The sequence below is a fragment of the Astatotilapia calliptera genome, chromosome 22 (assembly GCF_900246225.1).
Source record: "Astatotilapia calliptera chromosome 22, fAstCal1.2, whole genome shotgun sequence".
In the NCBI taxonomy this organism is placed as follows: Eukaryota; Metazoa; Chordata; class Actinopteri; order Cichliformes; family Cichlidae; genus Astatotilapia; species Astatotilapia calliptera.
Window position 1 is genome coordinate 20,015,499 of NC_039322.1, and position 22,665 is coordinate 20,038,163.

At 41.1% G+C, this 22,665-nt stretch overlaps 1 protein-coding gene across 5 annotated transcripts; it reads left to right on the forward strand.

Annotated features, from left to right (window-relative positions):
* Positions 1-2,261: 2,261 nt before the first annotated feature.
* tbc1d5 (TBC1 domain family, member 5) lies at positions 2,262-22,590 on the forward strand. Of its 5 annotated transcripts, none has more exons than XM_026155943.1 (23): positions 2,263-2,341; positions 7,943-7,995; positions 8,280-8,398; positions 9,099-9,156; positions 9,326-9,434; positions 9,656-9,745; positions 9,967-10,041; positions 10,244-10,311; positions 10,406-10,508; positions 10,833-10,921; positions 11,041-11,091; positions 11,183-11,252; positions 12,602-12,774; positions 12,879-13,021; positions 13,606-13,712; positions 16,810-16,895; positions 18,331-18,626; positions 18,831-18,887; positions 20,119-20,327; positions 20,431-20,530; positions 20,771-20,850; positions 20,954-21,211; positions 21,591-22,590. In XM_026155943.1, the coding sequence occupies exons 3-23, from the start codon at positions 8,299-8,301 to the stop codon at positions 21,870-21,872; spliced, it is 2,604 nt and encodes an 867-aa protein (XP_026011728.1). In that variant the 5' UTR covers positions 2,263-2,341; positions 7,943-7,995; positions 8,280-8,298; the 3' UTR covers positions 21,873-22,590. The 5 variants fall into 5 exon arrangements, with proteins under 5 accessions (XP_026011732.1, XP_026011728.1, XP_026011731.1 ...); XM_026155946.1 differs by having other exon boundaries at positions 9,102-9,156; XM_026155945.1 differs by lacking the exon at positions 2,263-2,341 and adding an exon at positions 2,406-2,553.
* The last annotated feature ends 75 nt before the right edge of the window (positions 22,591-22,665 follow it).

The following is a 22,665-nucleotide window of genomic DNA, read 5'->3' on the forward strand; positions in this document are numbered from 1 at the left end:
TAGAATCATCTCTGGCAAGCTCTTTTCATCAGATATATTAAAAGTAAAACAGAAAGTGGCACATCATATTTCCCAGGTTTATGGCCCCCATGTGATAAAATCTGCAGCGGCTAAGATAGCTGGAAGGCCACCGTGCTATTACTGCTTTCTGACAATAAAAAGAGGGTTGCATTCATCTTAAGTAGCATATTGCCTCTAGATTACATTTGCACTTACTAAAATACCGCATTGGGATGTTAGCAATGTGAAGAGCTGGATATGAAGAAAGGATGAAATACTTTAAAAGACACTACGAATCAAGTAAGAGAAGCAAAAATAAATACATAAAAAGATTAAGCTCATTCATCAGGTGACCATGTTAAGCCTGTTGTAACAGATCTGTTAAAGACTGAATCAATCAACCCTTGTTATGCCCATTGTCTGTATTATTGTTATTAGTACTAATGATTTTCTCTCGTATGACTGTCCCTGTGCTGGTGAATCGGTGTCATTGTTTCCAGCCATCAGACAATATTCCTCTGTGCTGATCACCAGTTCACTCTGTACCAGTGGATCTGTGACTCCCTGCAATCACATGACCCTCAGTACTGCTGGAGTTTTCTGTCTTCTGTCTCTTTTTGCTCCTCTTTTATTTGATCTGCACGAAGAGCTATTTTCATCTGTGTTTCTGTCTCCCGCTCTCTGCTCCTGACTCTCATCTGTCGCTCCTCAGGACTTCTCACATTGATGCTTCTATACCCCACTCAGACAGTGCAGCATTCAAGCCCCATTTGGTCAGAATAGCATCATAGTGTAATTCAATAAAGCTATGCTCTTTTCTGTCATCTGTTTCCATGACAATACCTTAGTCAGGGCCAACAAAGAGGCCTCATCATCAGTAATATTAGCTATAATAATGATGATAATGGTGCTCTTGAAATGCCATGCCTGTGATGATGATGGTAATAGCGATAATGGTCATTATTCCTGCTTTGTGTTAACCCCCCATCAATGCACAAACACAGCACCACCACCAGTGTACACATTTGAATCAGCAATGTTACTTAACGGCTCCACCTGTACATACCAGGTGGATTTACGCTTTTCCCCATTGTGACCATCTCGCTGCTTTGATTTAATTATATTTTTGTGCATCTTGTGTTTTGTATATTGGAAGCATTTTGTGATAAAGCGGTTTGTTAAAAGCACTCCACGGATAAACTTGACTTGTTTGACCTCAGAAATTGCTGTAATTAAGTCTACATAAAACTGTTTTAATTAGCCATCACGTTGTGTAGCCCCTTCGGTGTTCTTCCTCATTCAATGATGTTTTTTATTTCTCCTTGGTGGTGTGATCCACCTCAACATTCTATGTTGCCATTACAGATTAAGATCATTATTCTTTTTTTTTTTTTTACAGCCTTACCACCCATATTTTTCTTTTACAAAGCAGTATGTTTTAGCTGATGCAGATAAGTGAACTGAAAGGCATAATCTTTGTGCTGATAAATCGGTAACTGAATTTGCAATCTCCTCTGTCTATTTATCTTTGCAATCTAAAGTAGCTAGAGTAGTCTCAGTTTTTTGTTTTTTGCTGTTGTTGTTGTTGTTTTTTGCAATCCTGCCTTGTGGGGAGACTGTGCAGAGCTGTGGGAAGAAGTACAATCTGTGACATGTAAGTGTGCAATCTGTGAGACTCAGTCCTCTCTCATAACTCATCTATGGATATTCCTATTGGTGGAAATATGAATAACTTCATATCTTGCATGTTTCATTCAGAGCTATGAAGATTACTGGAACTCAATCAGAAGTTGTTAAAGCCTTATCAAATTCTAAGAGGTGTCATTTACTGGGCATTTATTCTTCATAGACTGGTTATAGTAATAAAAAGTTCAACCTTTGCTTAGTCAGGTTGTTTTTTGTTTCTTTGTTTGTTTTTTAAAACTTACTGGTTGTTGCTTATCCTCTTCCAGCAGCCAATTGTTTGGGTCCTTGTCTTTGCAGCCTGCTGTCTGCTATCTTCTAGAGATCTTCACAAATGAAATGAACGCATAACTTCACTATATATTACAAAGAACTTATACAAGTAATGCCACAAAGCCTTAATAAATAATTATTAAACATTATTGCACAATTTTGCTGAAATATATTGACCCCCTTACTTTGCATTTAACAAACAAGTAAGGCTTAGCTTTTGGACAAATCTAGAACAACCAGCTACCTGCAGGCAGTCAGTAACGTCACAGGCCGGGGGTCACGTGACCAGTCAGCTGGTCTTCAGCCAGTGAGCCTGACACGCTACTGTTTACAAATCAGCGGAGCCCGAGTGAGCAGAATGAGGCTTCCTGCGTGATCCGAACAGGTACGTGAATAAAAACTGCTAACGCATTGCTTTTTGGTGCTAGTTCCTGAGCGTGCGGCGCAACTTTGTCTCGTTTAAAGCAGAAGCTGTGTGTGTGTTGGAAGTAATAACAGGGCCCCGAGTTGGCTCGCTAGGCTAATGTCATATTAGCCTTCCTGCTTCCTGTCGTTTCAACTCTTATTCAATCAACATGAAGAGCTTCAGCTGCCAGAGTAAGTTTAGTTCATATTTAGCTTTGCTAGCCGACGGACGATACAAGCTAGCTTAGCTGCTGTTTGGCGTTTTATTTTGCTTTTTTAAGCCCCCTCTGCTTCGATCATCTTCCTGGCAGCTCATTCGTGCTGCATCCCAGACGGACCCTGTGTACGTTTTGCTTCAATTTGGACAGACCTTGTCATTGATGTAAGTTACGATGTCAAAAAAATGTGGGGAAAAACAGCTAATCGTGGGTTTGCTAAGTGGAGGACTAACTATGGGTGAAAGATTCAGTGACTAGTTCAGGGCAGTGCAGAGGTTTGGTAACAGCTAACACCACCTGCCTGTGTAGTTTCGTGTGGTTTCACACATACTTCTCCACACTGCCAAGATGAAGTTCAGTACAAATGTCCGTGTGGGAATCTTTCTGTAGGACACCGTGGACTGCAGAAAGGCCGTTTGGACTAGAAAGGAGCGAGACCCGGGACTTAAACACACCGCCTGCTAATAATATTGGAGGAAATGTTCAGTACTTGCTGACTTGAGTGTTTCTGTGCATTCAGAGTTTCGTTCCCTTTAGTGCAATGCTTCCTAGCTGTTGTTGTTGGTGGTGTTTTTATTATTTTTGTTTAACTTGTGATCTTTTATATGAGGTTACATGTAAATGTCATTGAGTAGTCCAGGCAAGATGTCCCCTTAGTTTTATCTGAATAGCTTTTATCAGCGAAAAGGCACTTTAGAAATGCCCATTTTTTTAGATTTACCTTGCGACTCTTTGTGGATGTCCTCTTCCCCCATGTTACTAACGAGTTGTCCATTTCAGTACAGACAGATGTCTGTCAGATTTTATCTTTGGTAATTAAATCTTTCAGGACCCAACAAGTTCTTGGAATTTTGGTAAGGCTAAGGTTCCAGACATGTTCTCAGTCTCTTGCAGAGCATGTGACCATAAAGGCTCTTGAGCTCTCACTGTGTGCTGAAGTAGAGGCATGTGAGTTTGTTTAGCTGGGGTGTTTCGCTGCTGTCTTGACTGAAGCTGCCATTGACAGTTCCTATTAGCGCTGTTTGCCGGATCCTCTTTGAATATTCATCCTGTAAAAGCAGTTTCCCCCCACATGAAACTGCTGAGACTCTTGTGGATCAGCTGTTACTGTTTATTACTACTTTTAAAAAAAACATCTGAATTTGAATGCGAAATGATAAAAAGCATATCCCTGAGCGGAGAGCAGAACTGTAGTTGCAGTTCAGTCAGATGTCTTCAAATGGAAATACTGCAGGCACTTCAGCAAAATGTTTAATACAACTGACTAATCTGGGTTTAGTTTCCAGCTTATCTAGCCTGGAAAAAAAATATATATATGTATGTATGTATATATATATATGGATGATTTCCATGAAGTATATTTATTAGACATCAGTCTGCAGAGTCAGCTTTACATGTTGAAGTTGCCACACAGCACCAAGGTCCTGGGTTTGAATCCACCCCAGCTGTCCTTGACTTTTATAGAGTTTTCATGTTCTCCCCATCTCTCTGTGGGTTTTCTCCAGATACTCTGGCTTCTTCCCCCATAAATTAACCTAATTAATTTGGTTAACTAGTTAACGTAGTTATTAAGTCAGTTAACTAAGATCAATAAACTGGCAATCTGTTTAAGGTGTTAAGAGTAATATGTCTCTGATTACCATTGCTAGCTTTGATCTTGTGTCTTATAGGGACAACCAGAAATTGTGTAAACCTTTAAAAAAAAAAAAAAAAAAAAAGCAGCTTGGATGCTGCAACCATAGATGATATAAAAGCGTACCATGAGGTCATCGATCAACTTCTGAGTTCTTGAGATTACGGTTTTCCCTCTCACTGTTTTTCTTTTTCTTTTTTAAATTTACATGAAACACTTTATGTGTAACACCGAGGAGCCCTGCTCTCAAAAACTGACATAGATGTAACACTGTCTGCAAAGCTGCATTTAAGAAATAAGCGCTTAAAGTTTTTAAAACATATTTAGAGCCATGCCCGTACAGAACATGTCATCACCGGGTTGGTTGGTTGGTTGTGGTCAGTAGACTGTCACTTTTGCAGTAATTTGCTCTTCGTTGTTTGGCTGTTATCAAGTTAGAGCAGTTTTCCCATAGATTTCTACAGCACCAAAAGTGTTTTTGCGACCACAGATATCGCCATCTGGTGGTCTGAAGTTTGAATGCAGGTTGAAGGTCCTTCAGAAGTTACGTCTGTCTTTTTAATTGTCCGTCACTGAAACGCAAACTCAGCTGGATTCTTGGTTGGCGTTCTCTGGTACGCATGTCCAAAATGAGGTAATTTTGGAAACCACAATGTCATCGCTCAAATAGTGCACTGTGTAATAAAGGCAAGTGGACAGGAATCACTCATTGTTCTGGTTCTAATTTTAATTTAAACATGTTTAACTCTGGGGAGTCATTACCACTGCACAGCTCTCTGAAAGACAACCCATGTGCTTCATAGAACAGTTGCTTTGCTGTTGCCCAACTATCAGAGCAGACAGGCTTTCCCTGGAGGGCGGTAGTAAAGAGACCATCTAAAATGAGGCATTTCACACAGCTGGTAAAAGGAGGTTCTGCAGAAGTGTACAGTATGGTATGAAAACATGCCAAGATGTGGAAATCTGTTCTAGCAGACCCCAAAGATAAAATCATGAACCTATAGTTGAGCATACTGTGGGCTCTATTTAAAATGTGATGCTTCTTGGCTTAGATCAAATGGGAAGTGTTAGTCTGTGGTTTTTAAGCTCACTTTCAGACCGAATGTGTGTGATGGGAAATGAAAAGTGAACTGTTATGTTGCACGCCTTGTGGAAGACTATTAAGGATTGAGGTTTAGAGTGAGGCTGTATGCTTAATTTTGAAATCATTTCAGTGTGCTTCCCACAGTCCCGGGCATCAGCATAGCTCATTTGAAATCCCATCTTGGGTAAGAACTTAAAGAAGCCAAATCCTAAAAAATCTGCAAAACTAACACAGGATGATGTCACTGCTACAGTTTGAGTTTAGCTTTGCAAGCTTTTGTTAGCAATTCCCAGTAAGTGATCTTCTACCTCCGAACAGATGGACTCGCTGTTATTTGCCTGTTGATTTATTTATGCATTTCATTATGTATTGATTTGATTATTTCATGAAAGATTCGTGCTTTGAATTATTGAGGTGTCTCCAGGTGCCGTGGATTAAATTATGCAGAAGCTAATTTGCCTTGATTATTATGTAGTAAAGTTGGGATGTCATTTTACGTTCGACTCCGGGAAAAAGTAATGAAAGCAGCAGAAGGCTAAGAGAAGAGTCGCTTCAGGCAAGGCTGTGCTAACACGGCGAGGCCTCAAGACGAACACCCGCGTCATCTTTCACTCGCTCGGAAAGGCTTGCGGAGACACGCACATAAGATATGCCTATGCAAAGAACAAGTAGGGATGAGTGATCTCTAAAGTTTAGAGTCACTTTTTACTTTTGGAAAGAAGAGACAAAGCGACGAATGTGACTACAAGACTGTAGGGAAAAGAATTTTCAAAGTACTTTGCATGAGTAATTTTGGTCACAGTGATCATATGAATTAATATTCTATGCAAGATGACTACCGCTTGTATTTGTATTCACTCAGGAGACTTTAAATCTTTCATGCCAATCTTTGAAAGCAGAAGATGCTATTATTGGAAACACCTATTCACACCATTCTTCTGGAGGGGGTTTGTTTTTTCCCATAGTTGTGGACTGGTGCCGATTATTTGATAGGATAATGTCCTTTTTAGGAAAGCAGGGAGGGGGGGGAGCACACAGATTTAAGGAGAGCATTAGTCTTCGAGTAGAACAGATGTTCCCCGTGAAAACAGCCGCATATATTATGCATATAAAATAATTTCTATTTTGATGGCATGTGTAGCTAATTTATCAAGCAGTGTTTCATTCACATGGTTAATTGGTTTAAGAAATGCCTTTGTTGTGTTATTTCCACAATTATTAAATCGAAAGAAAACACAATGCTTTGTGGGCACGTGCTATTCTGTAGGCCTGCGCATTAGGCTAAACATATTCATAAACATGGAATAATCCCAAGCCGGATAAAGAACGAAGGCAGGATTGGTTAACCTAGATTGTGATGTCTCACGGAAAAAGTAAACTTCTCTCAGAAGTTGGCAGCGAGTACTTGGCTCACGGTTTACCTGGTCGGGATATTAATAGTGGGGTTTTTTGTTTGTGTTTTCTTGGAATTTATTTATTTATTTTTAATGAATCCATCTTTCTGTTCTGGTAAACCACTCAGTATGGCATTAAATCATTGGGAAATCTTTCTATTCATCCTCTCTTTTTAAGATGAATCAATTAATGTATTTCTATGTGAAAAATGAACATAGGGGGTGGGGGGAAACAAAGGAAAAGTTTCTCCTAACTTCTTCAAATTGTTTTCTTCGTATTATATGTTTGGTCGTTAATTTACAGTCAAAACAGAGAAAAACAATATTACATTATTATCACACGGAGATTAATTTGTGGTGTGATCAAAGAGGAAGGCACGGTGCCCGTTAAAATTAGAGTCATATCCATCATCGCCTTGAAGGTTGTCTCTTTGTGAATCTCAGCACCACGTCCAACATTCCTCCTGCATTTGGATCGCTCCCCGGAAGTCCCGTCCTGACCGCTCGCCAGAGCTGATTTTTGTTTCAGAAACACTGCTGTCCGTGAGCCACGCGAAGACAAGTTTCTTCACATTAAACATCAGTAATTAATGCATTAATTTGCCTACTTAATGACCTCATTAGCTTCACCAGTTATGTTCAATGTATCACAAAGAGCACCGTGGAACATCAGGCAGCTCAAGTGCTTCTTGTTAATTTCAGCCATTCTTCACTGACTGTAATCAATGTCAGTGTTTTATTTTATGTTAAGTTGAAAATAATACATTTGAAGGGAGACTATGCCATATCCCTTTGTGCGATTGCCACAGTGTAGGGAAAAAAAAAACTAAAAATACAACCCTGCTATTTTTTTTCTCTTTTTTTTAAGCATTGCTTGAAACATTGACTTTTTCCTGACATACTACATTAATTTACTATATAAAGCATATTTCAGTAGTTTTACTCGCTGAGAATCAGTATCAAACTCAAAAAAGCAAATTTTGATCAAGTCGCTCCTTCATGAAAATACTTTTTGAGAAATAAATTGTTGGATTTATTCTTCACTATGAAATGCATCTGCAGTCACTTTAGTCTACGTCTTTAGTGCTGGGTGTTTCTACAAAGCATTTCTTTCACCAACGTCTTTTAATTTTCTTCCTATGCTGCCTACTTCTGCTCTACTGTATTATATTTCACTGAGTCATTTTTGGCCCTTTAGCAGCTTTGTCCTTCATTTCCCCTTTATTATCAGTCCTTCTCCCTCTACTTGCAGAAACGATCCTTTCCTTCTGAGTCTCAACTGACGAGAAACACAAAGCTGTGACAGTAAGTACCGAGATCAAATGGTGTGCTTGGAGAAACTTTGCTGATTGCGGTGGACTGATTTGCCAGCACTGTTATATAAAAAGAGGTCAGAGGCTACAATGTTCATGAAAAGTTGGCAAAGTCAGGACAGGTTCTGAAGCTGAAACTGAAGCTCTGTGTCCCTGTTAAAAGAAATAAGTTTAGTTTGTGCTTTAACACCAGGACTTTTTGGGAGATCGTGTTCAGTTATCTTTCTTCTTTATATCTTTCTCTTTTTTGCTCTTACCTGCTACCTCATTCTCCAGGTCCAGCTGGGTCGCAGTCATGCAGCATCCCAATTTTGAGACCCGCCATCCACTCCAGAGTGAAGATCATCAGGAGACAGGTTTTGACGCGCTCCAGAGTTTCAACAAGAATGAAAACAGTATGTCAACTTTCAGTTAAGACTTCCAAACCTCTGTTATAGATAACACCTGTAACCATTTCCCCTTCCTTGGACCAAGACCCACATCATAATATACCAATGCTGCAGTCCTTTTGGGACTTACAGGCTCACAACAATGGAGATGATAAGTTTAGGTTCATTCTGGAGATGATTAAAAAGAAAATTTTGAGCTGACTGAAGTGTGAGTCACAGATGTGGCTTGCGACACCCCCAGGCTGAGTGTGTTTTTTATGTTAACGTGTGACTGAAAGAAAACGTTGGTGGCTGGCATGTTGTGGAACTGATGAATATTCATACTGAGCGTCCCTGTGGAGCGATCCACTCCTGTAACTAATGCTGATAGACAGCTCTCCAACTTCAATGCATGTTCACCTGCAGGCCAAATTAGACTTATTACGGCCAATAAAGAAGAAACAGAGTATGTTACTTTACTTCCTTTAATCACCTTCTCTGCTCCCCTTTTTGCTCTACTGCGTGCCTTGTAAAAGAATAACTGATGGGTTATTGTGATGCAGTAAAATTGTCTAAGTATGCATTTTTGTTGCTCTGTCATTGCCTCGTCTAAAAAAATATATATATACACACACACACACACACACACACACACAAATTGATTTCTGCTTTGACGCCCTAGCACTTGTTGTTTACATCTCCCCCTTGTGGCTGTGTCTGTTCTCAGTAGGAGGATCTCTTGACAGCAGCACTTCGGAGTCTCATTCTACCTTTCTCTCATATAGGTGAGTTATTCCATTAATATCCCTTCATGGTGGTATCGTGAACTCGTGGCCCACTTCTCTTAGCTTCTTATCTTGTTTGTTTACTGCTTGATGACACAAGTTGCCCAAGTTGAGTTGAAGCTGGTAAATCCCCTCATGCTTTGCCTCCACCACCCCCTCCCCAATGCAGGAAAGAATGGGACGACTTGTTTCTCAACAGTAATTACCTGGCCAGGATCCGGCAGGCAGGCATCAATGGGCGGCTGAGGAGCAGCCGCTTTCGGAGTGTGTGCTGGAAGGTAACTGCCAGTTGGATCAAGCGGTCCTATCGAGTTTGATTAAGGGGGCTTTGGCAAATTCCCTGTCACAGAAAAGGGAAGTTGTGGTGGCTTACAGACTTTTTCCTCAGTGGATATAACAGCCTCGAGCGTAGTTCTGAAAGGGCTGATTTTTCTGCATGTTAGTGATTTCTCAAAGATGAACTGTTGCATGGACTGATATGTGCATTGCATGTCTATAGCTGTACCTGGAGGTTCTTCCAGAGGATAAAGAGCAGTGGATAAACAAGACAAAGGAGCTCCGGGCCCAGTATGAGAAGATCAAGGAGATGGTGAGAGCACCCATCTGTGGCCAGTGTGGTTCTAAGATATAAATGTTCTCCATTAACCTCACTGCTCATTCATATGTAGAATTTATAGCTGCTTATATCCTGAAACACGGAGCACAATATGCAGCCCATGAGGGAAAAAACTGATTGCTTATCAAATCATCAAAGGTTGTAACTAATTGTTGTGCATTATTGTTGTTTTGTTTTGTTTTTTTCTGTCACAGCACATTACCAACCCCCGCAAGGCCGCAGGCCAGCAGGACCTTGTGGTGAACAACCCACTGTCCCAGGATGAGGGGGTGAGTTTTCTCCACAAATGTTTCATGGTTATGTGCAAAATATGACCCTGACACTTTGACACTTTGTGACCTTCTAATAATTATTGATACTGTCAATGACATATTGGTTTTTAACATATAGATTTACACACATTGTCATTGTAATGACAACAATCTCTTCCCTTGATTTTCTGAATGTAATTTTTTTTTCTGTCACATCCAGAGTTTGTGGAATAAGTTCTTCCAGGATAAAGAGCTAAAGGGAATGGTCAAGCAGGATGTGTTGAGAACGTAAGTATCTCTGTTACTATTTGCTTATTTTATTTTATTTTTCTGTTATTAACATGGCAGGAAAAAAAAATTGCTCTTTTTGTATTTGGATTAGATTCCCTGAGATCCGATACTTCCAGGATGAAGATGTGAGGACCAAGCTGACTGATATTCTCTTCTGTTATGCCAGAGAAAATGAGCAGTTACTGTACAAACAGGTAACATTCAACATCGTCCCGTGTGTTTGTTCAACAAGCTCACACAGAACAAAATGCCTTTGTAACCTAAGCATTACAAGTGTCTGTAACAGGTGCCAGCCTGTGAATAGATGGCCAGCGTAGCATCTTTTTTACAAACTGGAAGTGACACATGGCTGAGTAGTGGCTAACAATATCTAAATTAAACCTGTCATGACGGATTAGAAACCTCGTGCATCACTATTAAAGAAAGACTGACCACAATTGAACTGTATTTGTTTCCTCTCCCTTCTGCCTTTATGCATCTTACATTCTCTCTGCCTCTGTCTGCTTTTCTGTCTGTAGGGGATGCACGAGTTGCTGGCTCCCATAGTGTTTGTGCTGCACTGTGACCATCAAGCCTTTCAGCATGCCAGTGAGACGGCCAGCCCCAGGTCAGTTTGCATTTCACTGAAAAGCCATTAACACCTACAGACCTGCTTCTCTGATGACAACATATTTTTTTGTATTTATTTGTCCAAAGATTAAATTGAAAGATTCTCACTTTTTTCAGTGAGGAGATGAAGTGTCTGTTAGACCCAGTGTACCTCGAGCACGATGCCTAGTAAGTATCAGCCGATTAAAAGGGTTCAGAATAAGAAATGTTTATACTTTTAAAAAAATCTCACTACATTTATCTTTGCCTCTCTCTGTAGTGCCATGTTCTCGCAGCTAATGGAGACAGCAGAGCCGTGGTTCTCCAGCTTTGAAAGGGAAGTGAGGAAGGTCTGTTCTAATTTGAAAAACTACTTTTGACACTGAAATTGATTGTAGATTGTAACACAATACCAGCTGATTGCACTGTCATGAAGACATGACATTATATTAACGCTAAATTACAATGTTGAAGAGCTCAGTCCTGGTTAATTTGACCACTCAGGTGGTTACCATGGTAGCAGCAATTGCATTTTTATTACTATAGTGAACATAGGACGAGAGGCTTCGTTGTCAGAAATGCAGACGAGCAGCTGGATCTGTTTGATGTACCCAACCGATTTGTGGCACAAGTGCAGGAACAAACAGAAACCATGATTATCACTGACTGTCAGTCAAATTGTTACTTAAAACACTTCATGTTTTGTGAACTTTTTTATTAGTTTTTTTTTTTCTTTTTCCACTCCAAATTAAGCAGACTGTAGAGGCTCTTCAAAGCTCTTAGAGACAAATTTGCAATATAAGACTTTATACTGTCGCAGATATCTAATCAGCCAATGACATGGCAACAACTTGGTGCAATTAGGTTTGCAGACATTGTCAAGTTGACCTGCTGAATTTCAAACGGAGAATCAGAATGAGGAAGAAAGGGGATTTCAGTGACAGCCAAATGGGCTGGTCTGTGTTTCAGAAACGGCTGCTATGCTGGGATTTTCCCGCATGCCCATCTCTAGAGTTTACAGAGAATAGTCTGAAAAAGAGAAAATACCCAGTGAGCAGGATTTCTCTGGGCAATAATTTCTTGTTGACATCAGACATCAGAACAGAATGGCCAGACTGCTTTGAGCTGATGGGAGGGGAACTGTAGCCTGATTCGACAAGTCGCGATTTATGCTGCAACATTCAGATGTTATGCTCTTTCATGTTGGTGTAAACAACTTGCAAACATGAATCTAACCTACCATCTAAGAACAGTTTAGTGTGGGGAATTAGTTTGTTTTTTTGTTTTGTTTTTTTGTTGTTGCCTTTGCGCCACTGTCATTGCGAGCATCACTTAAAGTCCACAGCCTACCTCAGTATGGGCACAATGTGCCGATCTTCTGACGACTGCTTCCAGCAGCATAAGACATCATGTGACCTCAGCCCATCTCAAACTGATGTCATGGCCATGACAATGACTTCACTGTACTCAAATGCCCTCCAGTCACCAGATATCCTCCTATCCTGTTAATATGAATCAAAAGATCTAATAATTAAACTCCACCTTATTGAATTAAATAAAGTAAAGCAAGTAAACTTAACAAAACTCAGAATAGCATATCCTCCCAAAAGGATACTGCAGCTCCTCATTGTTGCTGATTTTCCTCATTTATGTTTGCATGAAGATGTTTCAGTTGTGATGGAACAATCTGCTTCCCCAGGGTAAAGAAGAAATGCTGACCACCATCCCATTCGCTCGACCCCAGGATGCAGGGCCATCTGTTGCCATAGTAACCAAAGTCAACCGCATCCAGGACCAGCTGGTGAAGAAGCACGATATCGAGCTGCACATGCATCTCAATCGGCTGGAGATCGCCCCGCAGATCTACGGGATGTCAGTATTTACATCTTTGGGCAGTCTGACTTTTTTTTTTTTCCTGATCCACTGCTGGACACAAATGCAGTAAAGCTTTTTTTTTTTTTTTTCTGTGTCTTTAGCCGGTGGGTTCGTCTGCTGTTTGGCCGGGAATTTCCTCTTCAGGACCTGCTGGTGGTGTGGGATGCCCTTTTTGCTGATTGTATCACTCTGGACCTTGTGGACTACATCTTTGTGGCCATGCTGCTCTATATCCGAGATGCTCGTACGCACCATTTATTACTTAAATAATCCAATAATGCCATGTGTTGTCTTTGTAGCATGTAATTTCGTAAGACATACATAAGTGGAAAACTGTGAATTACTCCGGCTCATTTAGTTAGACAGAGTTATATTACTTTGGACTACAATTGATCTTTTCATATAAATAGCATAGACTGCAGTTCTGCTTGTATAAGTGCTACTGTTATGCCAATGAGCCAAAATGTAACACAATGCAATTTCAGTCTGCAGTTAATGAAGCTTGTCCATTCGCACTTTTTTTCTTTTTTTTTTTATATATGAAAATAAGTCTGCAACTTCTCTTTTTTTTTTTTTTTTTTTTTTAAGTTATTTATTTATTTTTTTTATTCTGATATTTTGTGGACTCTTTTTGTTTAGCTTTGTTTTTCTTGGAATGCAGAGTCTAGTCTGTGACAAATAAGTCAAATAGAAAACACTAAGGAAGTGAGACTACAGCTTGAAACACTCTTGGTGATTCACACTTGATTAAAGCAAAGCACAAGCTGTTACCAGATTTTTATTTTTATTTTTTTAAGATTCTTCTTAAATCTGTTTTTCTTTTTTTAGTAATTGCTAGCAACTTCCAGACATGCCTGGGCCTCCTAATGCACTACCCCCCAATAGGAGACATCAACTCTCTGCTGCAAAAGGCTCTGTTCCTTCGAGATCCCAAAGTAAGTTATTATACCAGCGTACTTAACTAGAAAAATAATACATGTTGGTTTTGCTGATAGAATTGACAGTTGGTGATGTAAGTCTCTATAAAAGTGCTGATGTGTGTTATGCGCTCACGTGTCTCTTTCACTGTCTAACTGGTCACAGGTTAAAATGGGGAAGAGAGAAAGAGACTCATGATCAAAATCAGAACAAACTTACAGTTGATAAAAGCTGCTAGAAGAGAGCTTGTTTAAGTACTTACTGTAAAGGCGATGCCTCACTCAAAACAAGTTGCCTTTTGTCCCCATCACAGAGGAAGTAGAAGTTTTGCAGAAGTGAAAGACTCATATGCACAGTGGGCTAAAATCCTCGAGCAACACACTTTTAGCAAGGACCAAAAACCTTTTTGTGGTGTTGTTGTACTCTCAGAAAGCGCTTGGGTGTAAAAAGTGAAGTTAAAATTGGCAGCAAGTATTTTAGTTTCTCATGCTTGAGAGGTTACATTTTAATGTCGGGGCACTTACAGTAAATACAGGAAACGCAGGTGTAGTCAATGAAGCGGTCACTGCAGTTAATGACAAGTAGTCGTAGCACAAATATAAGTGCATTTTAATCTTTGTGTGTAACAAATAGGCCTCTGTGTTTATGTTTGTATGTTTAATGTACAATTAAAACACATTAATCTTAAACTAGCACCCCTTGCATATCAGAGTTTATGGTTGGGTTAGTTAATGTTCAGCTCAGCAGTGCATGTTTCATGGTCTTTGCAACAGCACTTCACTCGTTCCACATTTTGTCATGTTTACAACCTTATTTAAAATGAATGAAATAAATTTTTCACCTCAATGTCCTAAACACAATATCCTCTAATGGCAAAGGGGAAAACATTTTCTTCCAATTTTTGCAAATTTATTAAAAACAAACATACAACATGTATATAAACAGTCACAGCCTTTGCTTAATATTTTGCTGAAGTACAGTTGGCAGCAATTACAGGCTCAAGTCATTTTTAGAATGGTGGTTTATTTTTGGACAGCTTCTCTCATTCTTCATTGCAGAAGCTCTCAAGGTCATGGTGGGGAGCATTGGTCCTCAGCCATTTTCAGATCTCTCCAGAATGTTAAGTCGGTTCAAGTCTAGGTTCTGGCTGGAACATTAACAAAGGAAAGAGACCCCCCCTTCCCCTGCCAGTCTGAGGTTTAAAGTGCTCTTGAGCAGGATATCATCAAGGATGTCTCTGTACATCACTGCATTCCTCTTGACCTTGAGTAGCCTCCCAGCTCCTGAAAAACATCCCAATAACATGATGCTGCCACCACAGTGCTTCATTGTAGGGATAGTATTGGTCAGCTGATGAACAGTACCTGGTTTCTTCCAGACATGACTCTTGGCATTCAGGGCAAAGAGTTCAAGCTTGGTTTCATTAGGCCAGAGAATTTTTTTTTTGTTGTTTCTCATGGTCTGAGAGACTTTCAGGTGCTTTTTGCCTTCAGGTGGGCTGTCGTGCCTTTTACTGAAGAGAGGCTTCTGTATGGCCGCTCTGTTACAGGCTTGACTAGTGGAGTGTGGCAAATTGGCCGGGCGGCCAGTTATACCTGGTGGTTCCAAACTTCTTCAATTTACATATAATGGCAGCACGGTGGTTAGCACTGTTGCCGCACAGCAAGAAGGTCCTGAGTTCAATTCCACCATCAGGCCGGGGTCTTTCTGTGTGGAGTTTGCATGTTCTCCCCGTGTTTGCGTGGGTTCCCTCCGGGTACTCCGGCTTCCTCCCAACGTCCAAAGACATGCAGCTTGTGGGGATAGGTTAATTGGATAATCCAAATTGTCACTAGGTGTGAATGTGAGTGCAAATGGTTGTCTGTCCCTGTGTGTTGGCCCTGCCACAGACTGGCGACCTGTCCAGGGTGTACCCTGCCTCTCGCCCTATGACAGCTGGGATAGGCTCCAGCGCCCCCCGCGACCCTGAAAAGGATAAGCGGAAGCGAATGGATGGATGGAGGTCACTCTGCTTACTGTGACTTTCATTGCTGCAGAAACTGTACTCTTCCGCAGATCTGTGCCTCAATACACTCCTGTCTCTGAGGTCTACAGACTTGGACTTCATGGCTTGGTTTGTGCTCTGAAATGGACTGTCAACTATGGGACCTCATATAGACAAATGTGGGCCTTTCCACACCATGTCCAATCAACGGAATTTACCACAGGTGGACTCTAGTGGCAGATGATCAGTGGAAATGGGATGGACCTGAGCTCAGCTTTGATGATAAATGCAGTGGAAAAAAACTTCCAATGTAAAAGTCCTGTCCTGAGTTTGATTACGAAAATCCTAAAATGGCACAATGATGCAACTGCAAGACAGTTAAAGTAAAAACAGAAGTACTTGTGCACTTGGTAAATGTGAAACTATGTGAAGTGCAAAACTCTGGTCTAGTTTAGAAATCCAAAAAAGACCTGATACATTTTTGCCAAGATTTCCCCAGCCCTGACCATACTTTTCCTGTCATACACTTGTTTCTTTCCTCCTGCGGTCTTTCTGATTTTTGTTCACTTAACCAGAGGTCTGCTGTGCTGTTACTTCTCCCACGCAGAACGTTTGTAGTTGTACCGTTTTAGTTGCATGTAAGCTCGACGTTGTTGTGTGAACAAGTTAAATCAGCACGGAGTCTTTGACCTTAGCGAACACCTCACCTAAATTATCTTTTGTTCCTCGTCCAAATTCATTGACCTGTATACTGAACAACTCCACCAAACTCCTGTTCACCACTCTCCTGAGATGAAATTTCAGGAAGGTGTTGATCTGACATGACAGTGTTACCCCCAGGTGAACAGCCATGTCAAACCAGGTCAACATCAGATTTATACCTGGAGGGTGGTTGGGGAGGGTTCATCCCTAATAACAGTGCAAGAAGGGGCATGGTGGAGGTTTGTTGCTCATAAGTACTGACTCAGAAACATATATTGACTTATTTATGTAGTCATGCATGTGCACATATTTTCGGTTGACTTGTTTACTGTGAGATTACTTGTTTGTTGTGCACAGCAGAGGTTTTTAATCTGTCTTGTTAAAGTTGTTAACAATAACAGTTTAAGCTTAAGTTATTGTTTTTGTAGAACAACCCGCGACCTGTGAACTACCACTTCCAGCAGAACCTGGATTACTACAAAACAAAGGGAGCTGACCTGATGAACAAGACACGGTAAAATAAGGCACAGCCTTGTCTTTGAATGGACCTGACATTGCGCACACACATGGGTATAAACATATGGGGCATGCATACATACATGCATGCATCCAGGACAAAAATGCATGTTTCCAATTCAAAATTAATTGGACAAACTAAGATATTTTAAAATATAAGGAATGTTTTTAATACTTTCCAGTCAAAGACTGCCTGAAGTTTATAACCCAACCCTCACCAAATGCTGCGTTTCCTCCCTTGAGATGCTCTGCCAGGTTTTTACTGCAGTCTCCTTCAGTTGCTGCTTGTTTGTGGGTCTCCATTTAATTTTGTATTTAATAACTGAAAGGTTATTAGGTTGTGATGAGGTGACTGTCTTGGTATTCTTTAGATCATTATCCATTTGCATTGTAAAGCACCATCTGATCAGTCATGCTGCTTTTATTTGAATCTTATCTGAGAGCATCACCCTGTGGTGAAGTTCAGACCAAAGAAAATGAAAATTTTGTCTTTGTCCAGAAAATTATGGACTCAACTGTATCACATACAATATGGGTTACATTAGTGGCCGTTGATAAAAATTGCTTTAGTTTAGTTATGTGCAAGTAATCCCAGTGAGCCAAAGGTTCAGACTGCTGTTTCAAACTACCCCCCCCTCTATTCTGGGCTCTATATGACGCCCATGACAGCTTGCAGAACTTTGAACCTTCACACATAAATGACAGATGGGTCCATTTGACTCGAACATGGCTACAGTTTTCAGTATTTATCATTATTTATATATTCACATTAAAAATGTGTCTATATGTATAAAATACTAAAATTGCTCCTGCACTGATCCTTATGTTTTATTAAAGCATAACCTTACCTTGTAAGTCCACTCGCCATTAGTCATTTTATTTCCTGCTTTCTATTCGGACATGTTCTTTCACATGAGCACATTCTTTAGGTCAGTGAAACTGTATAAAAGTAATATAAAATAGGCAGTGTTTGTAGGCTCCCTTGTGTGCATGAGACAAGAATGCGGTCATTAAAAAAAACCTCAGATGAGCTATTAGAAATCAGACCTCCACTCGGAGCATTAAAGTTTTATAGGGTCTAAAACTACCTTAAGATCTGCAGTCGTTAATATTAAGAACGAGATGTCAATTTATGTTATTGTGCTGGGTAATCCAGGTTTTAAATTCTGGGATAACTGTTTTGCATTCAAGAATTGAGCACCAAAAAAAACCCCTCTCATGAGCCATTTTATAGCATTTGTTTTGTCTTTGAGACTTCTCAGGCTAATCCCAGATTTCTGGAAGCAGGGTTTAATTTTTCTATCTTATAAAATATAAACCTCTGGATACCTTGAAGGTAGAACATTTGTTAAATAATGCTAAAAGTAGTAGTTTGGAAAATCTTCTGGTAAAGATGAGATCAGGTGAAGTGTCTCATATCCTTTTCTTTCTAGCTCTGGCTCTACAAAAGCTGCTCCACTCAACATCAACAAGGTCTCCAGCAGTCTGCTCAACTTCGGCAGGAAGCTCATTGCTCCAGCTATGTCTGGTGCGTCTATTTCACCAATCAACAGCGAGGTACACTCCTCCTCTTCCTCCTCCTCGTCCACCTCCCCGGCCTCGGCCCCTACGCCCATCTTACCACACCTGCTGGCAGATCCGTCAGCTCCGACGCAGACCCAGGGCCAGGCCCAGACTCAGCACTATCGCCTGCTCAAGTCTGAAAGCATGCCTGTCCACCTGAGCAAAGGTGAGCACAAGTAGTCAAAACAGAAATGTTCCAGATTTGTGGCAGGACAGATGTGATGACATCCTTCTTACCATCTACTAGTTGGTGTATTATGTACCCGGTGAATTACCCTTACACCCTTTTTAACACTGGTTGTTGAAGTTTGTTCAGCCTTTTGGTTTGTGTGGTTATGGCAGCATCGGCTTTGACTCTCCTGTCTGTTAGATGGCGTTTCAGGTGGAGTGTCTCAGGCCTCAGCCCAGACTCACAGTGACACACAAGGTAACTGCTGTCATGGCAACTGCTTGTGTGACATGCCCGCCCTTATTTGTCCGTGCTTTCATCACTGCCAGCCCATTTCTAAGCATCCTGCATGTTGTACGCCGTTTGCTCACCTGTCCCTGCTGTTGGTGTGCCAAATGTTACCATAAACAGACATGAGTGTGTGCTGCATGTGATTTTCAACTGTGACCACCAGAGGGAGATCACAGCTCGCTGCATCAGTGCAGATGATGGCATAGGCATCACTAGTGAGCTGCGACATCTCTCATCAGTAGTGCTAAGACTGTGTCCTTTAAAAAACCGAACAAAAAACCTGTCAGCAAGTTTCTGTTGTTGCATCACTGTAGCTGTAAACCCCTATTGTGTGTGTGTGTGTGTGTGTGTGTGTGTGTGTGTGTGTGTGTGTGTGTGTGTGTGTGTGTGTGTGTGTGTGTGTGTGTGTGTGTGTGTGTGTGTGTGTGTGTGTGTGTGTGTGTGTGTGTGTGTGTGTGTGTGTGTGTGTGTGTGAGAGCTTGCTGTTTAGTCTGCAGTGACAAAGAAAAATGCAAAGAAATGGTTTATCTAATGACTCATTATAGACCAACAGATTTGCAGTCAATTAATAACTGCAAAAGTCTGTTATTAATTGATTACTTACATTTGCATTTAATTGCTGCATTAATGAGCATCATTCTCTGAGCAGCAGGGACTGCGCCTCTCCAATCAGCTCCTGCTTTGCTCTGTGGTGAGGCGCACTGCTGCAGATTTGCATTATCTAAAAACAGATGATGACATGAAAGCTAAAAACTCTAGGAAAGGAAATATAACAGACTCATTAGCACTACTAGACACTTTTATTTATTTATTTATTTATTAATTAGATGCACTTGGGGAAAAAATCATTTATCATTTAAAACACAATGTATGTCTTTTTTGATTGTGAATTCATGAATACATGAATTCACAATTTCTACATCTCATTCAGCACGGGGGGAAAAATCTGCAATTCCAGCTTCACAGTCCAGGTTTCAGTCTTGTCTTGCACTTAGCTGTTTAATATCTTTCTAAATTACAGATATTGATGAGATTTGGCCTCCATAAATAGGGTTCTTCATAGAGTTTAAAGGAACAATAGTTTCTTTCATGTTTATTTCCTGTGCAGGTTGTTCTCCCGTAAATTCAAATAAGGTGACGTCCATAGGTTTTCAACTTCCTAGTGTTACTAATAAAAATGTCTGTCTGTGCTTCTTAGGCCAAAGCTCGAGGACGGTCAGCTCCTCTACAAGCATAGAAAGCCTCTCTGGTGGCCGTGGTCAATCCACCGCCTCCCCGCCTCTTCCCCCATCCAGAGGGAGTGATGTCAGCACTTCATCCCCGCCCCTCTCCGCCACCAAGAAGGAGTCCTTCTTTAACATCACTCGCTCGCGCTCCCACAGCAAGACTATGGGCAAGAAAGAGATGGTAAGTCTTTTTAATTTTCTCTCACAGCTTTAACCATAATCCCTTCTTTGTAGGGTTTCCTTCAGTTTCCAGTTTTCTCTGTTTGTGTTTGTGGGATCAACAGGAAGAAGACCTGGAAGCCCAAGTCTCTTTCCTGCAGGGCCAGATCAACGACCTGGAGGCCATGAGCAAATACTGTGCTAAGATGATGAACACACACATCTGTAAGTTCAGCCACACATGGTTACATGGCTTAAAAAAAAAACATTCAGTCTAATTCCACTCGTGCGTCAGCGTCTGCTGCAGGTTATATTTTTGTCTAACTTAAATTTGTAAATTTCTAATTTTGCTAAAAATTTACTGACTATAATAATACTGTTTATGTTTTCGAATTGTAATATAGTGATAGTAATATAGTCGATTTTTGTGGCCGATCAGTGCTTGACCACTCATTGTTCCTCTAGGTAAAATCCAGGAAGTGATTCTCCAAGAACACATCGAGAAAGAGGATGAGGTCCTGGTCTCACTGGCTGGACTCAAACAGGTGACTGTGTGAGCAGATGCTATAAGTGTGTATTCATTTTTGTGATGTCCCTTTTATAATCATATTCACTAACTCATCTCTGTGGCCTCCTTCTCCCTGTCAGATTAAAGACATCCTAAAGGGAGCGCTGCGCTTCAACCAGAGCCAGCTGGAAGCTGAGGAGAATGAAGAAATCACCATTGCTGACGATCACTACACGTCCACAGCAGCAGCAGGTGAAACTGTTCTAAGCACCAGCAGCCTCCACAGTGGCCAGCAACAGCAGGCAAACATCAGGCCGAGCAGGGACTCCGAGCTGGAAGGGAGCGCGAGCATGGACGAGAAGGAGGAGGAGCAGGCCATGACACCATTTGATCAACAGGTCAGCGTTTTTCCTGTCTGCGTAAATTATTGCTCTGTACCTCTGCCAGCTGTATTGGCATCAAATACAGTTTAACGTTCACTCCATACAGGATTATGTTTCGTCGTCTGTTCTGCTGTTTGACCCTTTGATCCCAGGATTCATTCATTTTAAATCCTAATCCCTTTCATGTCTGCAAGTCTGTGTTCAGAGTGGTTTTGTATCTTTCCAGGATTATGGTGTGTCATGCTAAATCTGCTCTCCTAAGAATTATACCATTTCTGAATGATACCGCCGAGCACAGCAAGTTTATCTCAAAACACTCAGCTTTAGGCCAAGGCAAGCGTGATCTCACACTTTAGGCATTTATGCAGTTTTAAAAAAAGATTCTTGCATGCAGGTGGCGTCTTCTCTGGGGTTGGAGGGCAAAAACTGGGACGATTACATCCTTATTTCCCAGGACGGAGACCTACACGCCGAAACTGGAGGAAGGTCTGCATCTGAGCGCACTCCTCAAATCAGACGGGGGCGTGGCATGGTGCGGATGGAGCCTGAGGGTGCGGCTGGAACTTTCCAAGATCCCCTAATGGCAGGCACCACCTCAGGTTCCTCCAGCCCAGATGAAGGCTCCACCCACAGCAAGGACTCTGACTTTACCATCGTTAACCCGAACGACCTGTGAACGTGTTAAATCACCGCCCTATTCCTTCACCTATACCCGTTCTGGTTCATATCCATTCAGCGGGGTTTGATCAGAGAAAGGTGACCTGGAATTGGTGAGGGGACTTTAGGTCAATGGTGAAACTGAAACTGCTCTCAACATAGAAATTGAACACCTGGACTGTGACACTTGTGTCACAAATGCCCGATACTCTCTCTTTAATCTGTGCCACTTCAGTCCTGTCTGAGCTGATGCTGTATGCTGTCTCATCTCCTTATTATGCTGGGCCTTTTTAGTGGGTACAATCTAACCTCATCCGTCACTCATGATGATTTGTAGTTCCCTGCTCTACAGAGAGAGGGCGCCATTGAACTGCTTACCCTGTCACTACAAGATGATTCTAAAGAGTTGGACCTGAAACTGCAGTTTACCTTCAGGAGGGGACTCCTTTTCTCTTACTGTAATGATTGAGAGTGTGGAGCTGTTGTTCCTCGTGAATGTGGAGCTCTGGCCACACCTCTGCCTGTGTTCTGTCTGCGTGTATGCCTCTAAAGAGGAAGCGCTCTGCCCTGATACTCGAAGGAAAGAAGGATGGTGTCGTCCTGTCACTTGTTGAGGGCAGCTTTCTCCCCCCCCCATAAACCAGTGCCTCTGACCGTTATTCTTCTCAGCCAAACAAAACCTAACTCTGTGATCTTTTTTTTCTTTTTTCTTTTTTTTTTTCTTTTTTTTTATTTAAGAAAACTCTTTTAAAGAAAACTGTTTTGTTTTTATTTTTAACCCTTTAGTGCTTTAATTTCCCTGGTGTATATGA